A 17,243-nucleotide genomic window follows, 5' to 3' on the forward strand; every position below is an offset into this window, starting at 1 on the left:
GAGAGAGAGAGAGAGAGAGAGAGAGAGAGAGAGAGATTGTGTGTGTGTTTGTGTGTGTGTGTGTGGGTGGGTGGGTGGGTGGGTGGCCGGCTGTTATCTGCCCTCTGCTCTAAAACAGGATGTGATGCAGAAGGAGGAGCCCAACTCTGTCACTGGGGAGGGCTTATCACACTGAACCAGGATCCACAGTTCACACACACCCGCACACACACACTCACATGCACGCACACAGTCTTTAGTTTTCAGAGACATCACAGAAACCTCATATAGTAGAGTAAATATCTCTCTGTCCTCTCCCTCTCTACACCCCCCCTCTCTCTCTCCTGTCTCCTGTCATCCATCCCCCCTTCCCTCTCCCCCTCCCCTCCCCTCCGTCTCCCCTCTCCCTCCACCCCACCTCTCCCTCCCTCTGTCCCCCAGGTAACTACTGGAACGCGGCCTCCTTCACCACGCCGTCCTCCTATCTCCACTTCCCCACCTTCCATGGAGAGACCAGCGCTGATATCTCCTTCTACTTCAAGACGTCCGCTCCCTACGGAGTCTTCCTGGAGAACCTGGGGAACACCGACTTCATACGCCTGGAGCTCCGATGTAAGACACTCGCTGTGTGGGGCATCTGTGTGTGTGTGGAGGGTGTCTGTGTGTGTGTGTGTGTGGATGGTGTGTGTGTGTGTGCTTCCTTCTCTCGTCGGCCCGCTTGTTTCTTTCAGTCCTTTCCTCCGTTGTTTTACTCGACCTTTCTTCCTCACTCTCGCTTCCGCTGTCGGTCCAATTGTACTCTGTATTGACACTTCCTCGTAGACACACACACACACACACACACACTTACACCCCCCTTTCTCTGTTTTCTTTCTTGCCCACAGTGCGTTCTCTCCAGCACTTTGAGTGAAACGCTCTCTCAGGAGAACAAGGTTTAAAACTGGAACTGTAATTACGTTTCACATAAACGTCTGTTTACCCGAAACACCCGTACTTAGAGTAACCACAACCACCAGCACAACAGGAGAATGACAAACGACAAAGGGACTATGAGCATGAATATTTTCTTTTATTTCTGTCTCGTTTTTTTTCTTCTTCTCGTTTTCTCGCTCTCTCTCTCTCTCTCTCTCTCTCTCTCTCTCTCTCTCTCTCTCTCTCTCACACACACACACACACACACACACGTTTTGTATTTGCAAACAGTGAAACGCCAGATGACTAACCCTGCGTGTCCCCAAATAAACTGAGAATTAGAGGAAGACAGAGAGATCTGCTCCCCCTGTGAGGCTTCCTACTCCTTATCTCTCAGAGGCTAATCCCAAACACACACACACACACACACTCACACACCCTCACACACACACACTCACACACCCTCCCCCGCGCACTCCGCACTCGCACACACATTCAAACACACACGCGCGCACGCAAACACACACAATCGCGCAGGCAGGCACACACACGCACGCTCACAGTCACTCGCACACGTACACTCACAAAGTTGTGCACGCCTACCATCACACCCTCTCACACATGCACTCGCACACACAAACATAATTCCTATAAAAAAAGGCCCAATCCTCGATGACTCCGTATAATATTCCCATACAAGCAGCTTAGGCAACTGCAGACTCACGCATTACTGGAATCCCACACACACACGCACAGACGCACACACACAATGACGGCATTACCATAGAGCAGTGCGTTTTTTTTCGTGACTAAAGCGGCTCTTTTCCAAACTTTGTTTCTCAACTTCGCCAGCGTTTCTGGGGGGTGTTCAGATGATTGACGCGTCACGCGTCGCACTTCGGGAGCTCGCGCTCCGACGACGCCAATTAAGGTCGTAACGGCCACGCGGACCCATTCACAAAGGCGACGCTAAATCCACGGGATTGGATTGGAACGGTGGTTCTGCATGGTGATTGGGCGGATTGGGGCGGCCGAGCTGTCAGCGAGATGACGGATGGTGAAATTACGTTTCATCAGATTCAAAGACTTTGCTCTCTCTGGGAGAGATTCTGTTTTGCAAAAAAAACGCACGTACCAAGTCCGACACACACACCTCTCATTTTCAGCCTGTGCACATATGCGTAAGTGAGGGCAGCGCTCACACACACACTCTACAGGTGCTCAGAGCTGTGAAAGTCTGAAAGAATGTGAAGAGGGTGTCGGTGTGTTGGTGTGTGTTTATGAACTGTCTTAGAGGCCCATTCTTTCGTGGCAGGGTCTTTCTGACATTTCATGTGCGTGTGTGTCCCATCGATTTCCCCCCTTCGCTCTGTGATCTCCACTGCCTATTTTTCTGCCTGCTCCCTGCAGTTTAAACCACACACACTCTCACACACACACACAATTCCACACTTTCTTTCTCACACACTCGCACACACATGAATGTGGTCCTCACTACACACACAAATGTGGACACCCCCAGACACACGCAAACACACACTTGCGCACACATAAGAGCACCTTATGAGAGCCCTCCTCCCAGTTTGTGATGTTAAACACCGCCCCCTGTTGGTTATAGCTGGGACACAAAGCTATAACCAACAAAACAACAAGCTGTAGATATCTCACTGTCCAGAACAGGCCCAACTCATCAACGTACCTAGATCTAGAAGACATAGAAACGGCCGCCCGCATTCTACCGTGGGCGAACGCTCGTCAGCACTCTCTCCTGTCGCCTCTAGCCTCCCCCCGTCCTCCCCCCCCTCCCTCCCCCCATCTCTCCTTCAGAGTTGATACGCTTGAATATTCATGTGTATTTCTAGGCATTGGCAGCGTTTTCATTTCGTCGGAGGAGAAATTATTTAGTACTCGTTCTCTTGCTTACGTTTTATACACTCTCCCTGTCTTCGGAGACAAGATGGTGTGTGTGTGTGTGTGTGGTACAGTATGTGTGTGCGCGCGCCTGGTCTGTGTGTGGGGCTCTCCCAGAGTTCGACTCTGTCCCGATCGCGGCTCTAATCGCTCCGCGTTTGTTTCCGCTATTTCCACATTCGGCCCGTGTTTGCCTGCTCATCTCCCGGCTAAACGGAGCCGAGCGGTTCCCAGGTGGAGAGGAGGGGAGGGAGGGATCACACGCGGGGTGGCGGAACAGTCTGGAGAGAGGAGAGAGGGAGGGGAGGACAGCTCCCAGGGAGTAGACAGCCGAGGGAGAGGAGAGGCCAAGCTGACCAGAGCAACCTGTGGATCATTCTAGAGCCCAGCGCTCCACGGCAACGGCACGACAACACAACATCAGGACAAAAGACATTTTGCACCCCTACAAGGAATTTGCCAGAGGGCTTCACCGAAGCCCACAGAAAAGCACATACAACCAACCGGAACCCTCAGAGAAGACGGGGAAAACCTCTCCGTAAACAGTCCAGTGAACAATACGACAACCTCGCATCACGACACACCATCACATCAACAGGGTAACATGGCAACATCACTTTAAAACCAGATAACATCACAACACACCGATATTGTGTTTATGTGCTGACTCGTGGTTTAGCTCGAACTGTTCCAATATGAACTCGTTTTAAAACCAAGAAAGTTTTCAAGCTTCTGGGTGGCGCAAGATTACACTGTATTTTCCAAACACGCATAAGGGTAGCGTCTCAGTCAGAATTATGCAAATTGAGGTTTTGTTCATATTTTCACATCTAGCAGACTTTATTGTTCTCCTAGACAATATTCACTCACACACACTCATACGATCACACACACACAGAGGCACACAGATTACGGAGGCACCCACAATGTGCTGTTATGGGCTTATGTGTAGATTTATTCATTTTGGACATGTGACTGCAAACTCCTGTAGACAAAATAGAGGATTTCAGTCTGGTCACTCGCTCACCCCCTCACCCCCTCACCCCTTCACCCCCTCACCCCTTCACCCACTTCACCCCTTCACCCCCTCACCCCTTCACCCCCTCACCCCTTCACCCACTTCACCCCTTCACCCCCTCACCCCCTCACCCACTTCACCCACTTCACCCCTTCACCCCCTCACCCCCTCACCCCTTCACCCCTTCACCCACTTCACCCCTTCACCCCTTCACCCACTTCACCCCTTCACCCCGTCACCCACTTCACCCCTTCACCCCTTCACCCCACTTCACACCTTCACCCCTTCACCCACTTCACCCCCTCACCCCTTCACCCACTTCACCCACTTCACCACTTCACCCCTTCACCCCCTCACCCCCTCACCCACTTCACACCTTCACACCTTCACCCCTTCACCCACTTCACCCCCTCACCCCTTCACCCACTTCACCACTTCACCCCTTCACCCCCTCACCCCGTCACCCACTTCACCCCTTCACCCCCTCACCCCGTCACCCACTTCACCCCCTCACCCCTTCACCCACTTCACCCCTTCACCCCCTCACCCCTTCACCCACTTCACCCCTTCACCCCCTCACCCCGTCCCAAACTTCACCCCCTCACCCCTTCACCCACTTCACCCCTTCACCCCCTCACCCCTTCACCCACTTCACCCCTTCACCCCCTCACCCACTTCACCCCCTTCACCCCCTCACCCCTTCACCCACTTCACCCCGTCACCCCCTTCACCCCCTCACCCTTTCACCCACTTCACCCCTTCACCCCGTCACCCCCTTCACCCCCTCACCCCTTCACCCACTTCACCACTTCACCCCCTCACCCCCTCACCCACTTCACACCTTCACCCCTTCACCCCCTCACCCCCTCACCCCCTTCACCCCCTCACCCCTTCACCCACTTCACCCCCTCACCCCTTCACCCACTTCACCCCTTCACCCCCTCACCCCTTCACCCACTTCACCCCTTCACCCCCTCACCCCGTCCCAAACTTCACCCCCTCACCCCTTCACCCACTTCACCCCTTCACCCCCTCACCCCTTCACCCACTTCACCCCTTCACCCCCTCACCCCCTCACCCACTTCACCCCCTTCACCCCCTCACCCCTTCACCCACTTCACCCCGTCACCCCCTTCACCCCCTCACCCCTTCACCCACTTCACCCCTTCACCCCGTCACCCCCTTCACCCCCTCACCCCTTCACCCACTTCACCACTTCACCCCCTCACCCCCTCACCCACTTCACACCTTCACACCTTCACCCCTTCACCCACTTCACCCCCTCACCCGCTTCACCCCTTCACCCCCTCACCCCCTCACCCCCTTCACCCCCTCACCCCTTCACCCACTTCACCCCTTCACCCACTTCACCCCCTCACCCCCTCACCCCTTCACCCCTTCACTCTCTCACCCACTTCACCTCTCACTCCCTCACTTTCCCCAAACTCACCCCCTTGCCTACATCTTCACATATACACACACACACACAGACACACTCACACATTGAGACACACACACACATTCACTCACACACACACACACACGTTCGCTGTCTGTAATCAGGGTGTTGATTGATAGGTGAGGTCAGGGAGGCAGGTGGGAGGGCAGCGGTGAGAGGGACACACACACACACACACACACACACCCTCCAACAGGAACATCTGGACCGAGCAGGTGGCGGGGTCTCACACACTGACCTGAATTCATCACACACACACACACACAGGCACACACGGGAACATACACATATTCACACACTCGAATTCACACACATGGACAGGTGAGCATACACACACACATAGGTAGTGTTACTTTGAAGGAACATGAAAGATGGAGAGTGCCCCCTGTTGGAAAGTGCCGGAAAGTGTGTGTGTGTGTGTGTGTTTAAAAGTGTCTGTGTGTGTATGCGTGTGTGTATGAGTTTTTGTGTGTGTGTGTGTGAATATGTGTGTGTGCTGCCTGGATGCATGTATTAGTGTGTGAGTGTGTGAATCTGACACTCATGGCCATGCATTAAAGCCAGTCATTATATGAACAACCTCATCTAAATTCTAACAGCACTTGGTGACACTTAGCCTTCAAGTGACAAGTCTAGGATCTCTGCCCTGTCCTGAGGGCTGCTTTTGTCTAGACATGAGTCATACATACACACACACACACACACACACACTTACCCGAGCAAACACTAGCACACAGTAGCACACAAACACCTTACCACTCAGTAGCACACACACATGTGCACACACAGTCACTTTGTGTGCACAAAAAAAAAAAAATCAAAAGTTGTTCGAAAGTTTTAGTTTGTTTTGAAGTTTAGTTTAGAGTTTTAATGAATTTCTTCATTATTCTATTGGAAGAAAGAGCGCTTTATCTTAGTTCTCTTCAACAGGCTTTTCATTAGCAAGATATAGTGAACTCTGTATAATTGTTTTAAAAACACTTTCTGTCTCTCTTTTTTTCTCCTCTTTCTGTCTGTGCTCTTATTTTTTCTCAATTTCTCTCCATCTCTTTTATCACTCTTTCGCTCTCCTCTTTCTCCTCCCTTCCTTCTCTCTCTCCTCTCTCTCTCATCCTTTCTCTCTCTCTTACTCTCTCTCCTAAACTCTCTTCCTCCCTCTCTCCCTCCCCCCTCTCCCTTCCCTTCCTCTCTCTCTCTCTCTCTCTTTCTCTCTCCCCCCCTCCTCACCCCATCTCTCCCCTCTCTTTCTCTCTCCCCTCTCTATTTCTCCCCCCCCCCCCCCCCGGTTCTCTCTCTAGCACCTTCCGTGGTCTCCTTCTCCTTCGACGTCGGGAACGGCCCCGTGGAGCTGACCGTGCGTTCGGCCACACCCCTGAACGATGACCAATGGCATCGCGTGATGGCAGAGAGGAACGTGAAGGAGGCGGTGCTCCAGCTGGATCTGACCTATCGGGAGTCTCGGCCTGCACCTCAACAGGGACACACCCGACTGGAGCTGTTCAGCCAGCTCTACGTCGGTAAGACACATTCACACACACACACACACACACAGACACCCAGAGACTCTCCAGACACAGACACAAAACACAGACATTCTCACACCCTCTCTTACACACACACACATGACATCACTTGTGGAGTAATGGATGGCTTGGGTAACTATATTTTCGAAGCATCTTTCCGTATGTATTAATGGAGGGAACGTTTTTATTCAGCCAATTGTGTGTGTGTGTGTGTGTGTCTAGCGCAAACTTCATTACATGTAATCAGTTTCCCCAAGACCCAAATCTCACACAGAGTGAACAGCACACACGCACACACACACACTCGTTGCATCTATTATCGCTCCGAGATGGAAAGACGGTCCCGTCATCTCCCACTGAATGGAGCGCCACCTGGAGGATCCTCCGTGTGTTGTCCTCCCCACGCAGCCCCTCCGAGTCCCCGTCCCAGACTGAGGGAGAGACAGCAGTCCCTAATCTCCCAACCCCCCCCCCCCTTCACCCCCCCCCCCCTCCTCCAGCCCGCTTCCTGCTGACACTCCATATCAAGTCCATAAAGGAAACCAGGCTTTATCTGAGCAGGGTGGAAGGGGGGGTGGGGGGGGGGGACTTGGGGAGGGGGGCACTGGGGGGGGGGGGGTGCACTGGGGGGAAAGTGCTGAGCTTGGAGCCAAGTTGTTCCACGAGTGAAAAAGTTCTGCCCGGGCGAGTCTGCGTTGGTATTCCAGTCAGACCCTCTCGAGTGTGAGAGAGCGCTGTCGGTTTGACTGGCAGTGGTCTCATTCCCCAGTCTGGCCCTGAAGGAGGAAGCCACAGTCAAATGAAATTGAATTAAAAAGCATATGAAGGAAATGGGTGCAGGTCTGATTTAGACCTCCCTTGCATAGACAGAGCCCAGAGTGTAGGGCCTGGTGATTATGCCAGGGGAATGTTAACTACGAGACTGGATGTGAGTGTGTGTGTGTGTTTATATGTCTGTGTTGACCATTGCAAGCAGAAATGTGATGGAACTCCAGCTCCTGTGTATAACAGCATAGCACATCGCTGACCTAATCTCAACTGATAATCTAATGTGCCAATTAGTATGACCTCACACTGACCCTAGGACAATAGTGTTACAGAGCATTACAGGAAATGTCTGGATTTTCTGATGTACATGTTCACCATGTTTTCCTCTTGTTGAACATTGTTTTATTCACTGTGTTGATGCCACTCCTGATTTGACATTGTGCATGTATTGAATCTTGATTTCTCGTCCATCCCATTCGATCTCCATCATGGTCTGTGTTCTGCATGTGTTTCTGCACGTGTGCCGTGGGCCTTGCTCATGGCCCTGCTCTCTGCTCCGCACATCTCTGCATGCCTGCTCTGCACCAGGAAAACCTGCCTCCCTCACCTGCCAGGACAGTAGGTACCATTTGTGTCTATTGAACCCAAACAGACAGACAGGTAAACAGACAGGTAGACAGGTAGACAGAAAGACAGGTAGACAGACAGACACAGAAACTGGTTCATACCAGCCCTAGTACAAAGACAGTGATGATCAGATAGTACTGAGTCCATGGTTTGTGCTTTGGATCTGGACAGACCACAAACTCCTTCTAAATGGCGTGTGTGTGTTGTGTGTGTGTGGTGTGTGTGTGTGTGTGTGTGTGTCTGATAAAGAGATAGAGAGAGAAGAAAGAAGCCCAGCCTCTCCTAATGAATGTAATATGTCTGCCCATTAAACTATTGTTACTGAATAATACACCATTCAGAGATAGACAGGGAAGAGGGCCAAGAGTGTGACTCACTGACACACACACACACACACACACACACACACACACACACAGACAGTCACCCCCTCTCGCTCTCCGGCTCCTTCCCCCACCTCTCTTTCTCTCTCGCTCTCTCTCTTTCCTTTTTTCTCTCTCTCTCTCTTGCTTTCTCTCTCTCGCTCTCTCTCTCTCTCTCCATTGCTGTCTTTCTAACACACTCTCAATTCAATTCAATATGCTTTATTGGCATGAATGTTCAGGTTAAAAAGTGTTGCCAAAGCAGTTTGCAGTGAAAGGACTACACTGTCCCTCCATCATTCCCTCTTGCTCTCTCATTCTTTCTCTCTGCCCCCCCCCTCTCCCTCTCTCTATCCCACCTCTCTCTCTCCCTCTCTCTATCCCACCTCTCTCTCTCTCTCCCTCTCTCTATCCCACCTCTCTCTCTCTCTCTATCCCACCTCTCTCTCTCTCTCTCTGCCCCCCCTCTCTCCCTCTCCCTCTCTGCAGCACCAGTGTTGGCTGAGCAGGGTTGTGTATCTGGTGTCAGGTGTGCTCCAGCCTCTCTGTGCTTCCACACACTGATTAAGACCTGACTAATCAACACAATCAATGATGTAATTGGTCAATTAGGTGCCAGGGAAGTAGCAAAGACAGTTGTGAGCCTGGGAACTGGGAGTGTGCGCTTGTGCGCCTGCTTGTGTGTGTGTGTGTGTGTGTGCGCGCGCGTGCGTGCGCGTGTGTGTGTGCAAGGTCAGTTGATTCTTGTAGTGGACATCTCTCTGGTATTAAAGAGTCCTAATTGAGAAGTTTGAATAAGTAATACACCCCTAGGTAGTTGTTAATGTGTGCGTGTGTGTGTGTGCACATGCAAGTGTGTGTGTGTGTCCTCAAGATGCTCACCTCTGTTATTCACCATTAGCAAATAATTACCACCATTTAGGCATGCAGTAATCATCATGCACTGGCCCACTGAGTGTGTGAGGGTGTTTGTGGGTGTGTGTGTGTGTGTTTGAACTTCCATGGGTCTTTATGTACACATTAATCCTCTGTAGTTCCCTGCCTTGTCCAAGGTAATGGTCAGTTAGCCTGTAATGATGCCGGCTGCACATTGTCGTGGCCCTCTTAGAACAATGACTATTGACACCTGAAGGCTAAGCATTAATGAGTCTCTTAAATCAGTGTGTGAGTATGTGAGTGTGTGTGTGCGTTGGTGTGTGTGTGTGTGTGTGTGTGTGTGTGTGAGAGTGAAATACTGAGTGTGTGTGTGTTACGTCTTGCAGCATCGTGACACTCAGTGTGTGGGAGAGCTGAGACTGGGAGAGATTCTAAACTCAATGACCAGCAGGATCTCTGTCCTTTGCTCCCCACTCTCTCCTTCACTCTCTCTCTCTCTGTCCCTGTATCACCCCACTCTCTCCTTCTCTCTCTCTCTCTGTGCCTTTATCACCCCGCTCTCCTTCTCTCTCTCTCTCTCTCTCTCTCTCTCTCTCTCTCTCTCTCTCTCTCTCTCTCTCTCTCTCTCTCTCTGTCCCTCTATCACCCCGCTCTCCTTCTCTCTCTCTCTCTCTCTCTCTCTCTCTCTCTCTCTCTCTCTCTCTCTCTCTCTCTCTCTGTCCCTCTATCACCCCATCTCTCCTTCTCCATCCCTCCCTCCCACCCCTCATCTCTCACTCCCTCGCCCATCTCGAACCCCTTCCCACTTTCTCCCCCCCCCCCCTTCCGCTACCCCTCTCCAACCCCCTCTTTCTTCACCACCCCCCCCCTCTAACCCTTTCCCCCTTTTCTAACACCCCCCCCCCCCCCCCCCCCCCCCCCCCCCCCCCAGGTGCAGCGGGCGGCCAGCGAGGCTTCCTGGGGTGCATCCGCTCGCTGCGGATGAACGGCGTGACGCTGGACCTGGGGGAGCGTGCCCAGGTGACGCCGGGCGTGAGGCCGGGCTGCCAGGGCCACTGCACCAGCTACGCCCAGTACTGCAGGCACGGGGGCCGATGCGTGGAGAAGTACAACGGCTACTCGTGCGACTGCTCCTCCAGCGCCTACGACGGGCCCTTCTGCAGCCAGGGTGAGGAGGCCCACGGGGGGACCATCCAATGACGGGAACGCGCAGCTCGTTAATATCCGTGTTCATCCCCAACTGGCCCGGGGTGCGAAGCGTTTACATTTGCGCTCGGTCACCCTCGTTGTTCGAATCGGTCAAAATGACAGACGGCCTTCCGATTTTTCCGTCATTTTCCGTACGAAATTCAGCTAGTGATGGAGAATATTCCGTCGACACAACCTCTTGTGAGGAGTGTGTGCACATGCGCACTCACACCCCCACACACGCCTTCGCCACACCCTCCTGCTCGCACGCACACACACATCACACACACGCTCTCAACTGTGGAGAGGTCTGGAGAAGGTCCAGTAGCTCACGGCGAGAGAGAGACAAGCTGGACAGGAACTCCAGAAGTGTCCCCCTGAGTTTCCCTGGATGTGACAGGCTGGTGTAGGACTTCTGTTCCAGAGTGGATGCTGGCGCGGTAAAGCGGGCAGCATGCAAAGTTAACTTCTCATCTCTCTCTCCAGAAACACCCCCCCCCTGTTGTTGGACGCTGTGTTTCCACTGTCATGAGGACAGACACAACGTTGATCTGTGTGACACATGAATTCATTTGTTTTCGAAATTTGAGCAGTGTTTTCTAAACCAGGCAGGGGGCGATGAGATGAGTGGAATGCGTCTTATGCCTGTGTGTGTGTGACTGTGTGTGTGCATGTGTGTGTGTGACTGTGTGTGTGTGCGTGTGTGTGCGTGTCAGAGGTTGGTGACAGACGATGAGAATATGCTAATGACCTTCAAAGACATGAAAGTACTTCCTCGGAATTCTGTCAAGACCTCTATCAAACACTGCAGGGCCAACAGTGTGCTTCTCAGTGTGTGTGTGTGTGTGTCCCAGAGCCCTGTCACTTCCCCAGTGGACCTCCTCTCCCCCTCTGTGTTCTTTCTTCCCTCTCCTCTCTTCCCCTTTTCATCCTCTCCTGTCCTCTCCCCTTCTTCCTCTCCTCCTCTCTCCTGTCCTCTCTTCCCCTTTTCATCCTCTCCTGTCCTCTCCCCTTCTTCCTCTCCGCCTCTCTCCTGTCCTCTCCCCTCCTGTCCTCTCCTTCCTCCTTCTCCCCTCCCCTGTCCTCCTCATTGATCTCCTTCTCCACCCTCCCCTCCTCTCCTCCCCTCCCTTCTCCACTCTCCCCTCCTCCCCTCTCCTGTCCTCTCTTCTCCTCTCTCCTCTATGAAACATGCATGAAGGCAGCCATAATTGCGTTGTGTATTTCCATTGTATCCATATTTACACCTGGCTCTGGGGACAGTGGCATTATTACCATCTCTCCTTCCTCTGCTCTCTGGGCCCCGGGGTCACACACACACACACACACACACACACTCAGACAAGTACACACCCTCAGACACACACACACGTACACACACATTCACGCAGACACACAGACAAGCGCACGAGGAGACACACACGAGCGCGTACTCACACACACGCACGCAGACACACACGCACGCACACATACAGGATCACACAAACACAAGCCATAAGGGAGACCGTTCAGCTCCCCATGATCCTTTGCGCCTGACAACAGCTGTGTTTGGGATGAATGTGTCAGATGGAAAAGTTTGTCCCTCTGGTTGCGCGTGTGTGCGTGCGTGCGTTTGAGGAAAGTTACACTCTCAAAACGGGTTTCTTTTGTTGTGTGTTGTGTCGAGCTTTGTTACTGACAGGATGAGGTGTAGCGTGGAACACAGAGGACATGGTCCATGGGTTTGACACTCTCGTGTGACCCTTCCCCTCCAACCACCAAATACACACACACACGCACTTGTTTATGCTCGCACACACCCTCCCGCGCACACAAGCGCACTCGATCACACACACTCACACAAGTGTGTACACGCTCAATCACACTCACACACTCACACATACACTCTGACACACACACTTTACAGAATTTATGCGGAAATAGATTTGCATCAAAACCCTTGACAGGTTTAGTTGCTCTGCCTCCATCCCCCCCCCCCCCTCAAAACTGCACACTGTATTCTCTTGATGACTGGCCTCCCCTGCACACACACGGTGTCTTGGTTTCATGTGTTTTATCCCGCAGACCTTTTGCCCCCTGTCTCCTCAACTGACTTTTGTCACTTGCCAGGCTGCATTTGTAAATAATAGTTTGTTCTTACTGACTTTCCTGGTTACATAAAGGTAAAACCAACAAACACTCACTCTAAACACAGATACTCACACTATCACACACACACAAACAGTCACACACACATTTTGTTATTATCTCCAATGATTTCCCCTGCCTCCTTTTCTTCCACCTGATAGCTAATGTATGGCATGGCTTGCTACACATCTTAACACACACACATGCAGACACACACACACACACACGTTATGGAGGGACTCTCATGCTCGATAAAGAAAATCAATATCTATTCTGGAATGGCTGGAATGTTCCATCAGCTGATCTCATTTACTCGTGAACAATGGTTTATATCACACACTGGAACAATTTAACACCTGCCACATTATAACCCCTGGACTGATTCATTTATGTGTGTGTGTGTGTGTGTGTGTGCGTGTGTGTGTGTGTGGATGTGTGTGTGGTCTATCCCTGCTCAGAGGTGGGAGGTTTCTTCGAGGCAGGAACTCTGATTCGATACAACTTCCTGCCTGAAGCAGCAGCAGCAGCCAATAAGGACGGCAGGATGGCGCTACAGCCTCTGACCCCACAGGAAGTGAACCTGACAACAGAGGAAGTGGCGTTCAGCTTCAGCACGTCGAGCGCTCCGGCCATCCTGCTGTACGTGAGCACCAAGACCGAGGACTACCTGGCCATCGTACTACGACAGAACGGTGAGACACACACACACACACATACAAAAACACACACACACACATTAGAGGTCCCTATATTCCACACTCAAATACACACAATCTCTCTCCCACACACATGAACACACCCAAACACTCACAGACACACACACACACACATAAACATCAACTCTCTCGCACACACCCACAGACAGATACACTCACACACAAACAGCTACTCACACACACACACAGCCTAGCCCTGTGCTGTGGGTCTCCAGGTGTTCTGCAGGTGAGGTACCAGCTGGGGGGGCAGGAGGAGCCCTTCTCTGTGGACGTGGACCAGAGGAACCTGGCTAACGGTCAGCCCCACAGTGTCAACATGACCAGGGTCAACCGGACCATCACTGTACAGGTACGCACGCACACACGCACAAGTTGCGTTCAAATGCAGATGGAAGATTGTTCAGCGGGAGTTGGAAACGTTCTCCCTCCGCCGCACGGGTAAATGGCTGCCCAGGCTCGTCTCGTGCGTTGACATTTTTAAGCCACAAGGGGGAGACAAACCTGAACACCTTCAAAGAAATCCTACGGTTAAATTTGATGGAGAATGAAAATGCGTCTTATTTTTTGAGGTGTAAAACAAACATCCTTTTTGGTATTTGTTATATGCGTGTGTTAACATCTGCCTTTCTCTGTCTCTATGTCTCTCTCTCTCTCTCTCTGTCTCTATGGCTCTCTCTCTCTCTGTCTCTCTCTCTCTCTCTCTCTCTCTCTGTCAGTTGGACCACTACCCTCCAGTCAGCTACTCTCTTCCTGAATCTTCAGACACACAGATGAACCTGGTCAAGACTCTCTTCCTGGGCAGAGTGTTTGGTGAGTGTCCCTGTTCTTTGATCTTCGTAGCGCAGCCCCCTTACAACAGGAAGTGCCCCATGGCTGCACACAGGAATGCAGGGAAGGAGTGCGTCCACTGGAGGGCGACAGAGGTGTTGTGTGAAAGCAGAGCTTTGGACAAAACTGTGGACAGAATTCTAATGAGGTCACAAAATCATTACCCCATATCTTTTTCTCGTCAGTGCAAGGCCACACACACACACACACACACACACACACACAGGCCACACACACACACACGCTCACACACGATGTCATTGACTCTGGGCACATTGCCCCATCAATTATAATCACCACCGAATAGAATATGCTTATTTCGCCTTTTTAATAGATAATTCTGATCAATTGTTAGTTAGTGAATTGATAGTCAGCGAATATGTTTGCTAATAACGTCGGTCCATATTCATGAAAAACCTCTCTAGAATAATGGAATTGATTCATTATAATGTGCTTTGGTGTTTTTTCTCATCATAAGATGATAAATGTCTTTGTCAAGTGCAGGATCAGGCCAGGCCCAGTGATGGTGAGAAGCAGCTCTTCCATTGAAAGCCCGTAGACATTGTAGGGCGATGACAAGCGCTCAGTGGTCAGAGCGTTTGGCTGCGGATCAAAAGGTTGCAGGTTCAAATTCCCCCTGTATTTTGCTTTGGATAACAACGTCTGCCAAAATCATACGGTACATACATACAGTACATACATACAGTACATGCAGTACATGCATACAGTACATGCATACAATACATACAGTACATACGTACATACGTACATACAGTACATACATACAGTACATACAGTACATACGTAAATACGTACATACAGTACATACAGTACATACAGTACAGTACGTACGTACATACGTACATACAGTACATACAGTACATACATACAGTAAATACATACAGTACATACATACAGTACATACATAGTGGAGTTTATCTGCTGTGTCTCAACACCCTAGTTAAGTTGAGGGTGATGGAAGGACTGGCCACCTATGCTGCTGCTGCTGCTGTGTACCACACTGTCATCTGCTGGTGCCTCTGGGAAGGACCACCTCACACCTCATCACAAGCAGGCAGACAGGCAGGCTGACAGACAGGCATGCAGGCAGAGAAACAGACAGACAGCCTGGTCCTCTCCTTGTCCCCTCTGTCCTGTACCAGTAGTAATGGGCTAGCAGTGGTGCCCCTGCAGCACAAATAGAATCAGTGTAATATCACTCATTAACATGGAGATTTATGGCTCTATGCTAAGCTAATTTCCAAAGCAGGCTGGTCCTGTTAATGGCTGCCTAAACCTTCCTAAGCTGCTAAGTGTTAGCATCATAGCACGGCTGGCTGAAAGTAAGACCGGGGTTTCTTCATCATTACCGGGTCATGCTTACTGCTTTTTGTTGTTTACTAAGATGTTATACACAGCCTTTTTATGGATAATTAAATACATGCAATGGTCTGTTTTGCTCTTGGCCAGTGAAACATGACCACTAGCCCAGTCTCTGTGTGTGTGTGTGTGTGTGTGTGTGTGTGTGTGTGTGTGTGTGTGTGTGTGTGTGTGTGTGTGTGCGTACGTGCGTTTGTACTCGCGTGTGTGTGTGTGTGTGTGTGTGTGTGTGTGTGTGTGTGTGTGTGTGTGTGTGTGTGTGTGTGTGTGTGTGTGTGTGTGTGTGTGTGTGTGTGTGTGTGAAAAGACAGAGCTCTAATGCAGTATAAATGTGAGTGCTGGGGGCTGGTCCTGCGGGTAGGTGAGGTGCATTACTCATCATGAAAGACATTAAGGGATTTCATCCTGCGTTCGTTAAGGGCTAGATTCTCCTCTGAGGCTCCTGGATCCCTACTTCCCTCCTTCCTGTGTCTGCATCATTTCTCTCTCTCACACACACACACACACACACACAGACCACACATACACACACACAAGTACAGCTTCTTTAAAATAAATTCAGTGATCCTTAATCGAATTACTTTCAGCCATATGTTATATAGTTTTTTCCTCTACAAAGGAATACTACTACTGGCATTAAGTGGATGGTTTATTTTTTTAAACACTCAGTCTTACAGCACACGTGAATAATTAATTAAGCAGATGCTTCTCTCCAAAGCAAAATACAAGGGGGGATTTGAACCTACGATCCATAGTCAATAGTCAGATGCTCCACCACTGAGTTGAGGTCCCAGAATCTCCGTTTCTGCTGAAGTTAGACCCTGCTCATCAAACTCCTTCATCTGCTGTTCCTTATAGAGGAAATGTCCCATAATGCTGAAAGATGGGCTCATATCTTGGTGCCTATGGCTGTGTGTGTGTGTCTACAAGTGTGCATTTGAGTGTGTGTGTGTGTGTGTGTGTATGCATGCACGTGTGTATGTGTGTCTGCAAGCACGCGCCAGTGTGTGTTCTCAGATGATGTCATGGTGTGTTTGCTGAGTGTGGCTGTGGTACTGCCTGGCTGGACAGAGTCCGGATCCAGGAGGGTGGCGCTCCACCTCCAGGTTTCCCCCCCGGCCCGGAGGAGAGGGGGTGGGACTGCACTGAGACTGCAGAGAAGATAGACAACCACAGGAGAGAGAGAGAGAAACAGAGACACACAGAGATCACAGCTACGAGGGGTCTAACAGATGCAGCGGTGATTGCAGGTAGAGAGGGCGTGTAAAGGAGAAACAGACAGAGAGAGAGAGAGAGAGAGACAGAGAGACAGAGACAGACAGAGAGAGAGAGAGAGAGAGAGAGAGAGAGAGAGAGAGAGAGAGAGAGAGAGAGAGAGAGAGAGAGAAGACAAGGACTCAGCGACTGGACAGGTAACAGGCTGCAGAGATATGCTGTGTGAGGGGGTTATTGTGTGCTTTGTGTTTGGGGTTATCGTGTGCTATTTGTGTGTGGTTGTTGTGTGCTGTGTGTGTGTGGTTGTTGCGTGCTGTGTGTGTGCGTGATTTTTGTGCGCTGTGTGTGCATTTG

The 17,243-nt window shown here is 51.0% G+C and overlaps 1 protein-coding gene across 1 annotated transcript in view; it reads left to right on the plus strand.

The window, feature by feature from the left end:
- Positions 1–17,243, plus strand: part of LOC136957385 (contactin-associated protein-like 2) — a 78,824-nt gene that overhangs the window by 57,882 nt on the left and 3,699 nt on the right. The window contains 6 exon segments of the mRNA XM_067251273.1: positions 421–591; positions 6,578–6,796; positions 10,367–10,603; positions 13,209–13,442; positions 13,682–13,815; positions 14,183–14,276. Of these exon segments, the coding sequence (XP_067107374.1) occupies positions 421–591; positions 6,578–6,796; positions 10,367–10,603; positions 13,209–13,442; positions 13,682–13,815; positions 14,183–14,276 (1,089 nt within the window).

Source organism: Osmerus mordax, chromosome 15, assembly GCF_038355195.1.
Source record: "Osmerus mordax isolate fOsmMor3 chromosome 15, fOsmMor3.pri, whole genome shotgun sequence".
In the NCBI taxonomy this organism is placed as follows: Eukaryota; Metazoa; Chordata; class Actinopteri; order Osmeriformes; family Osmeridae; genus Osmerus; species Osmerus mordax.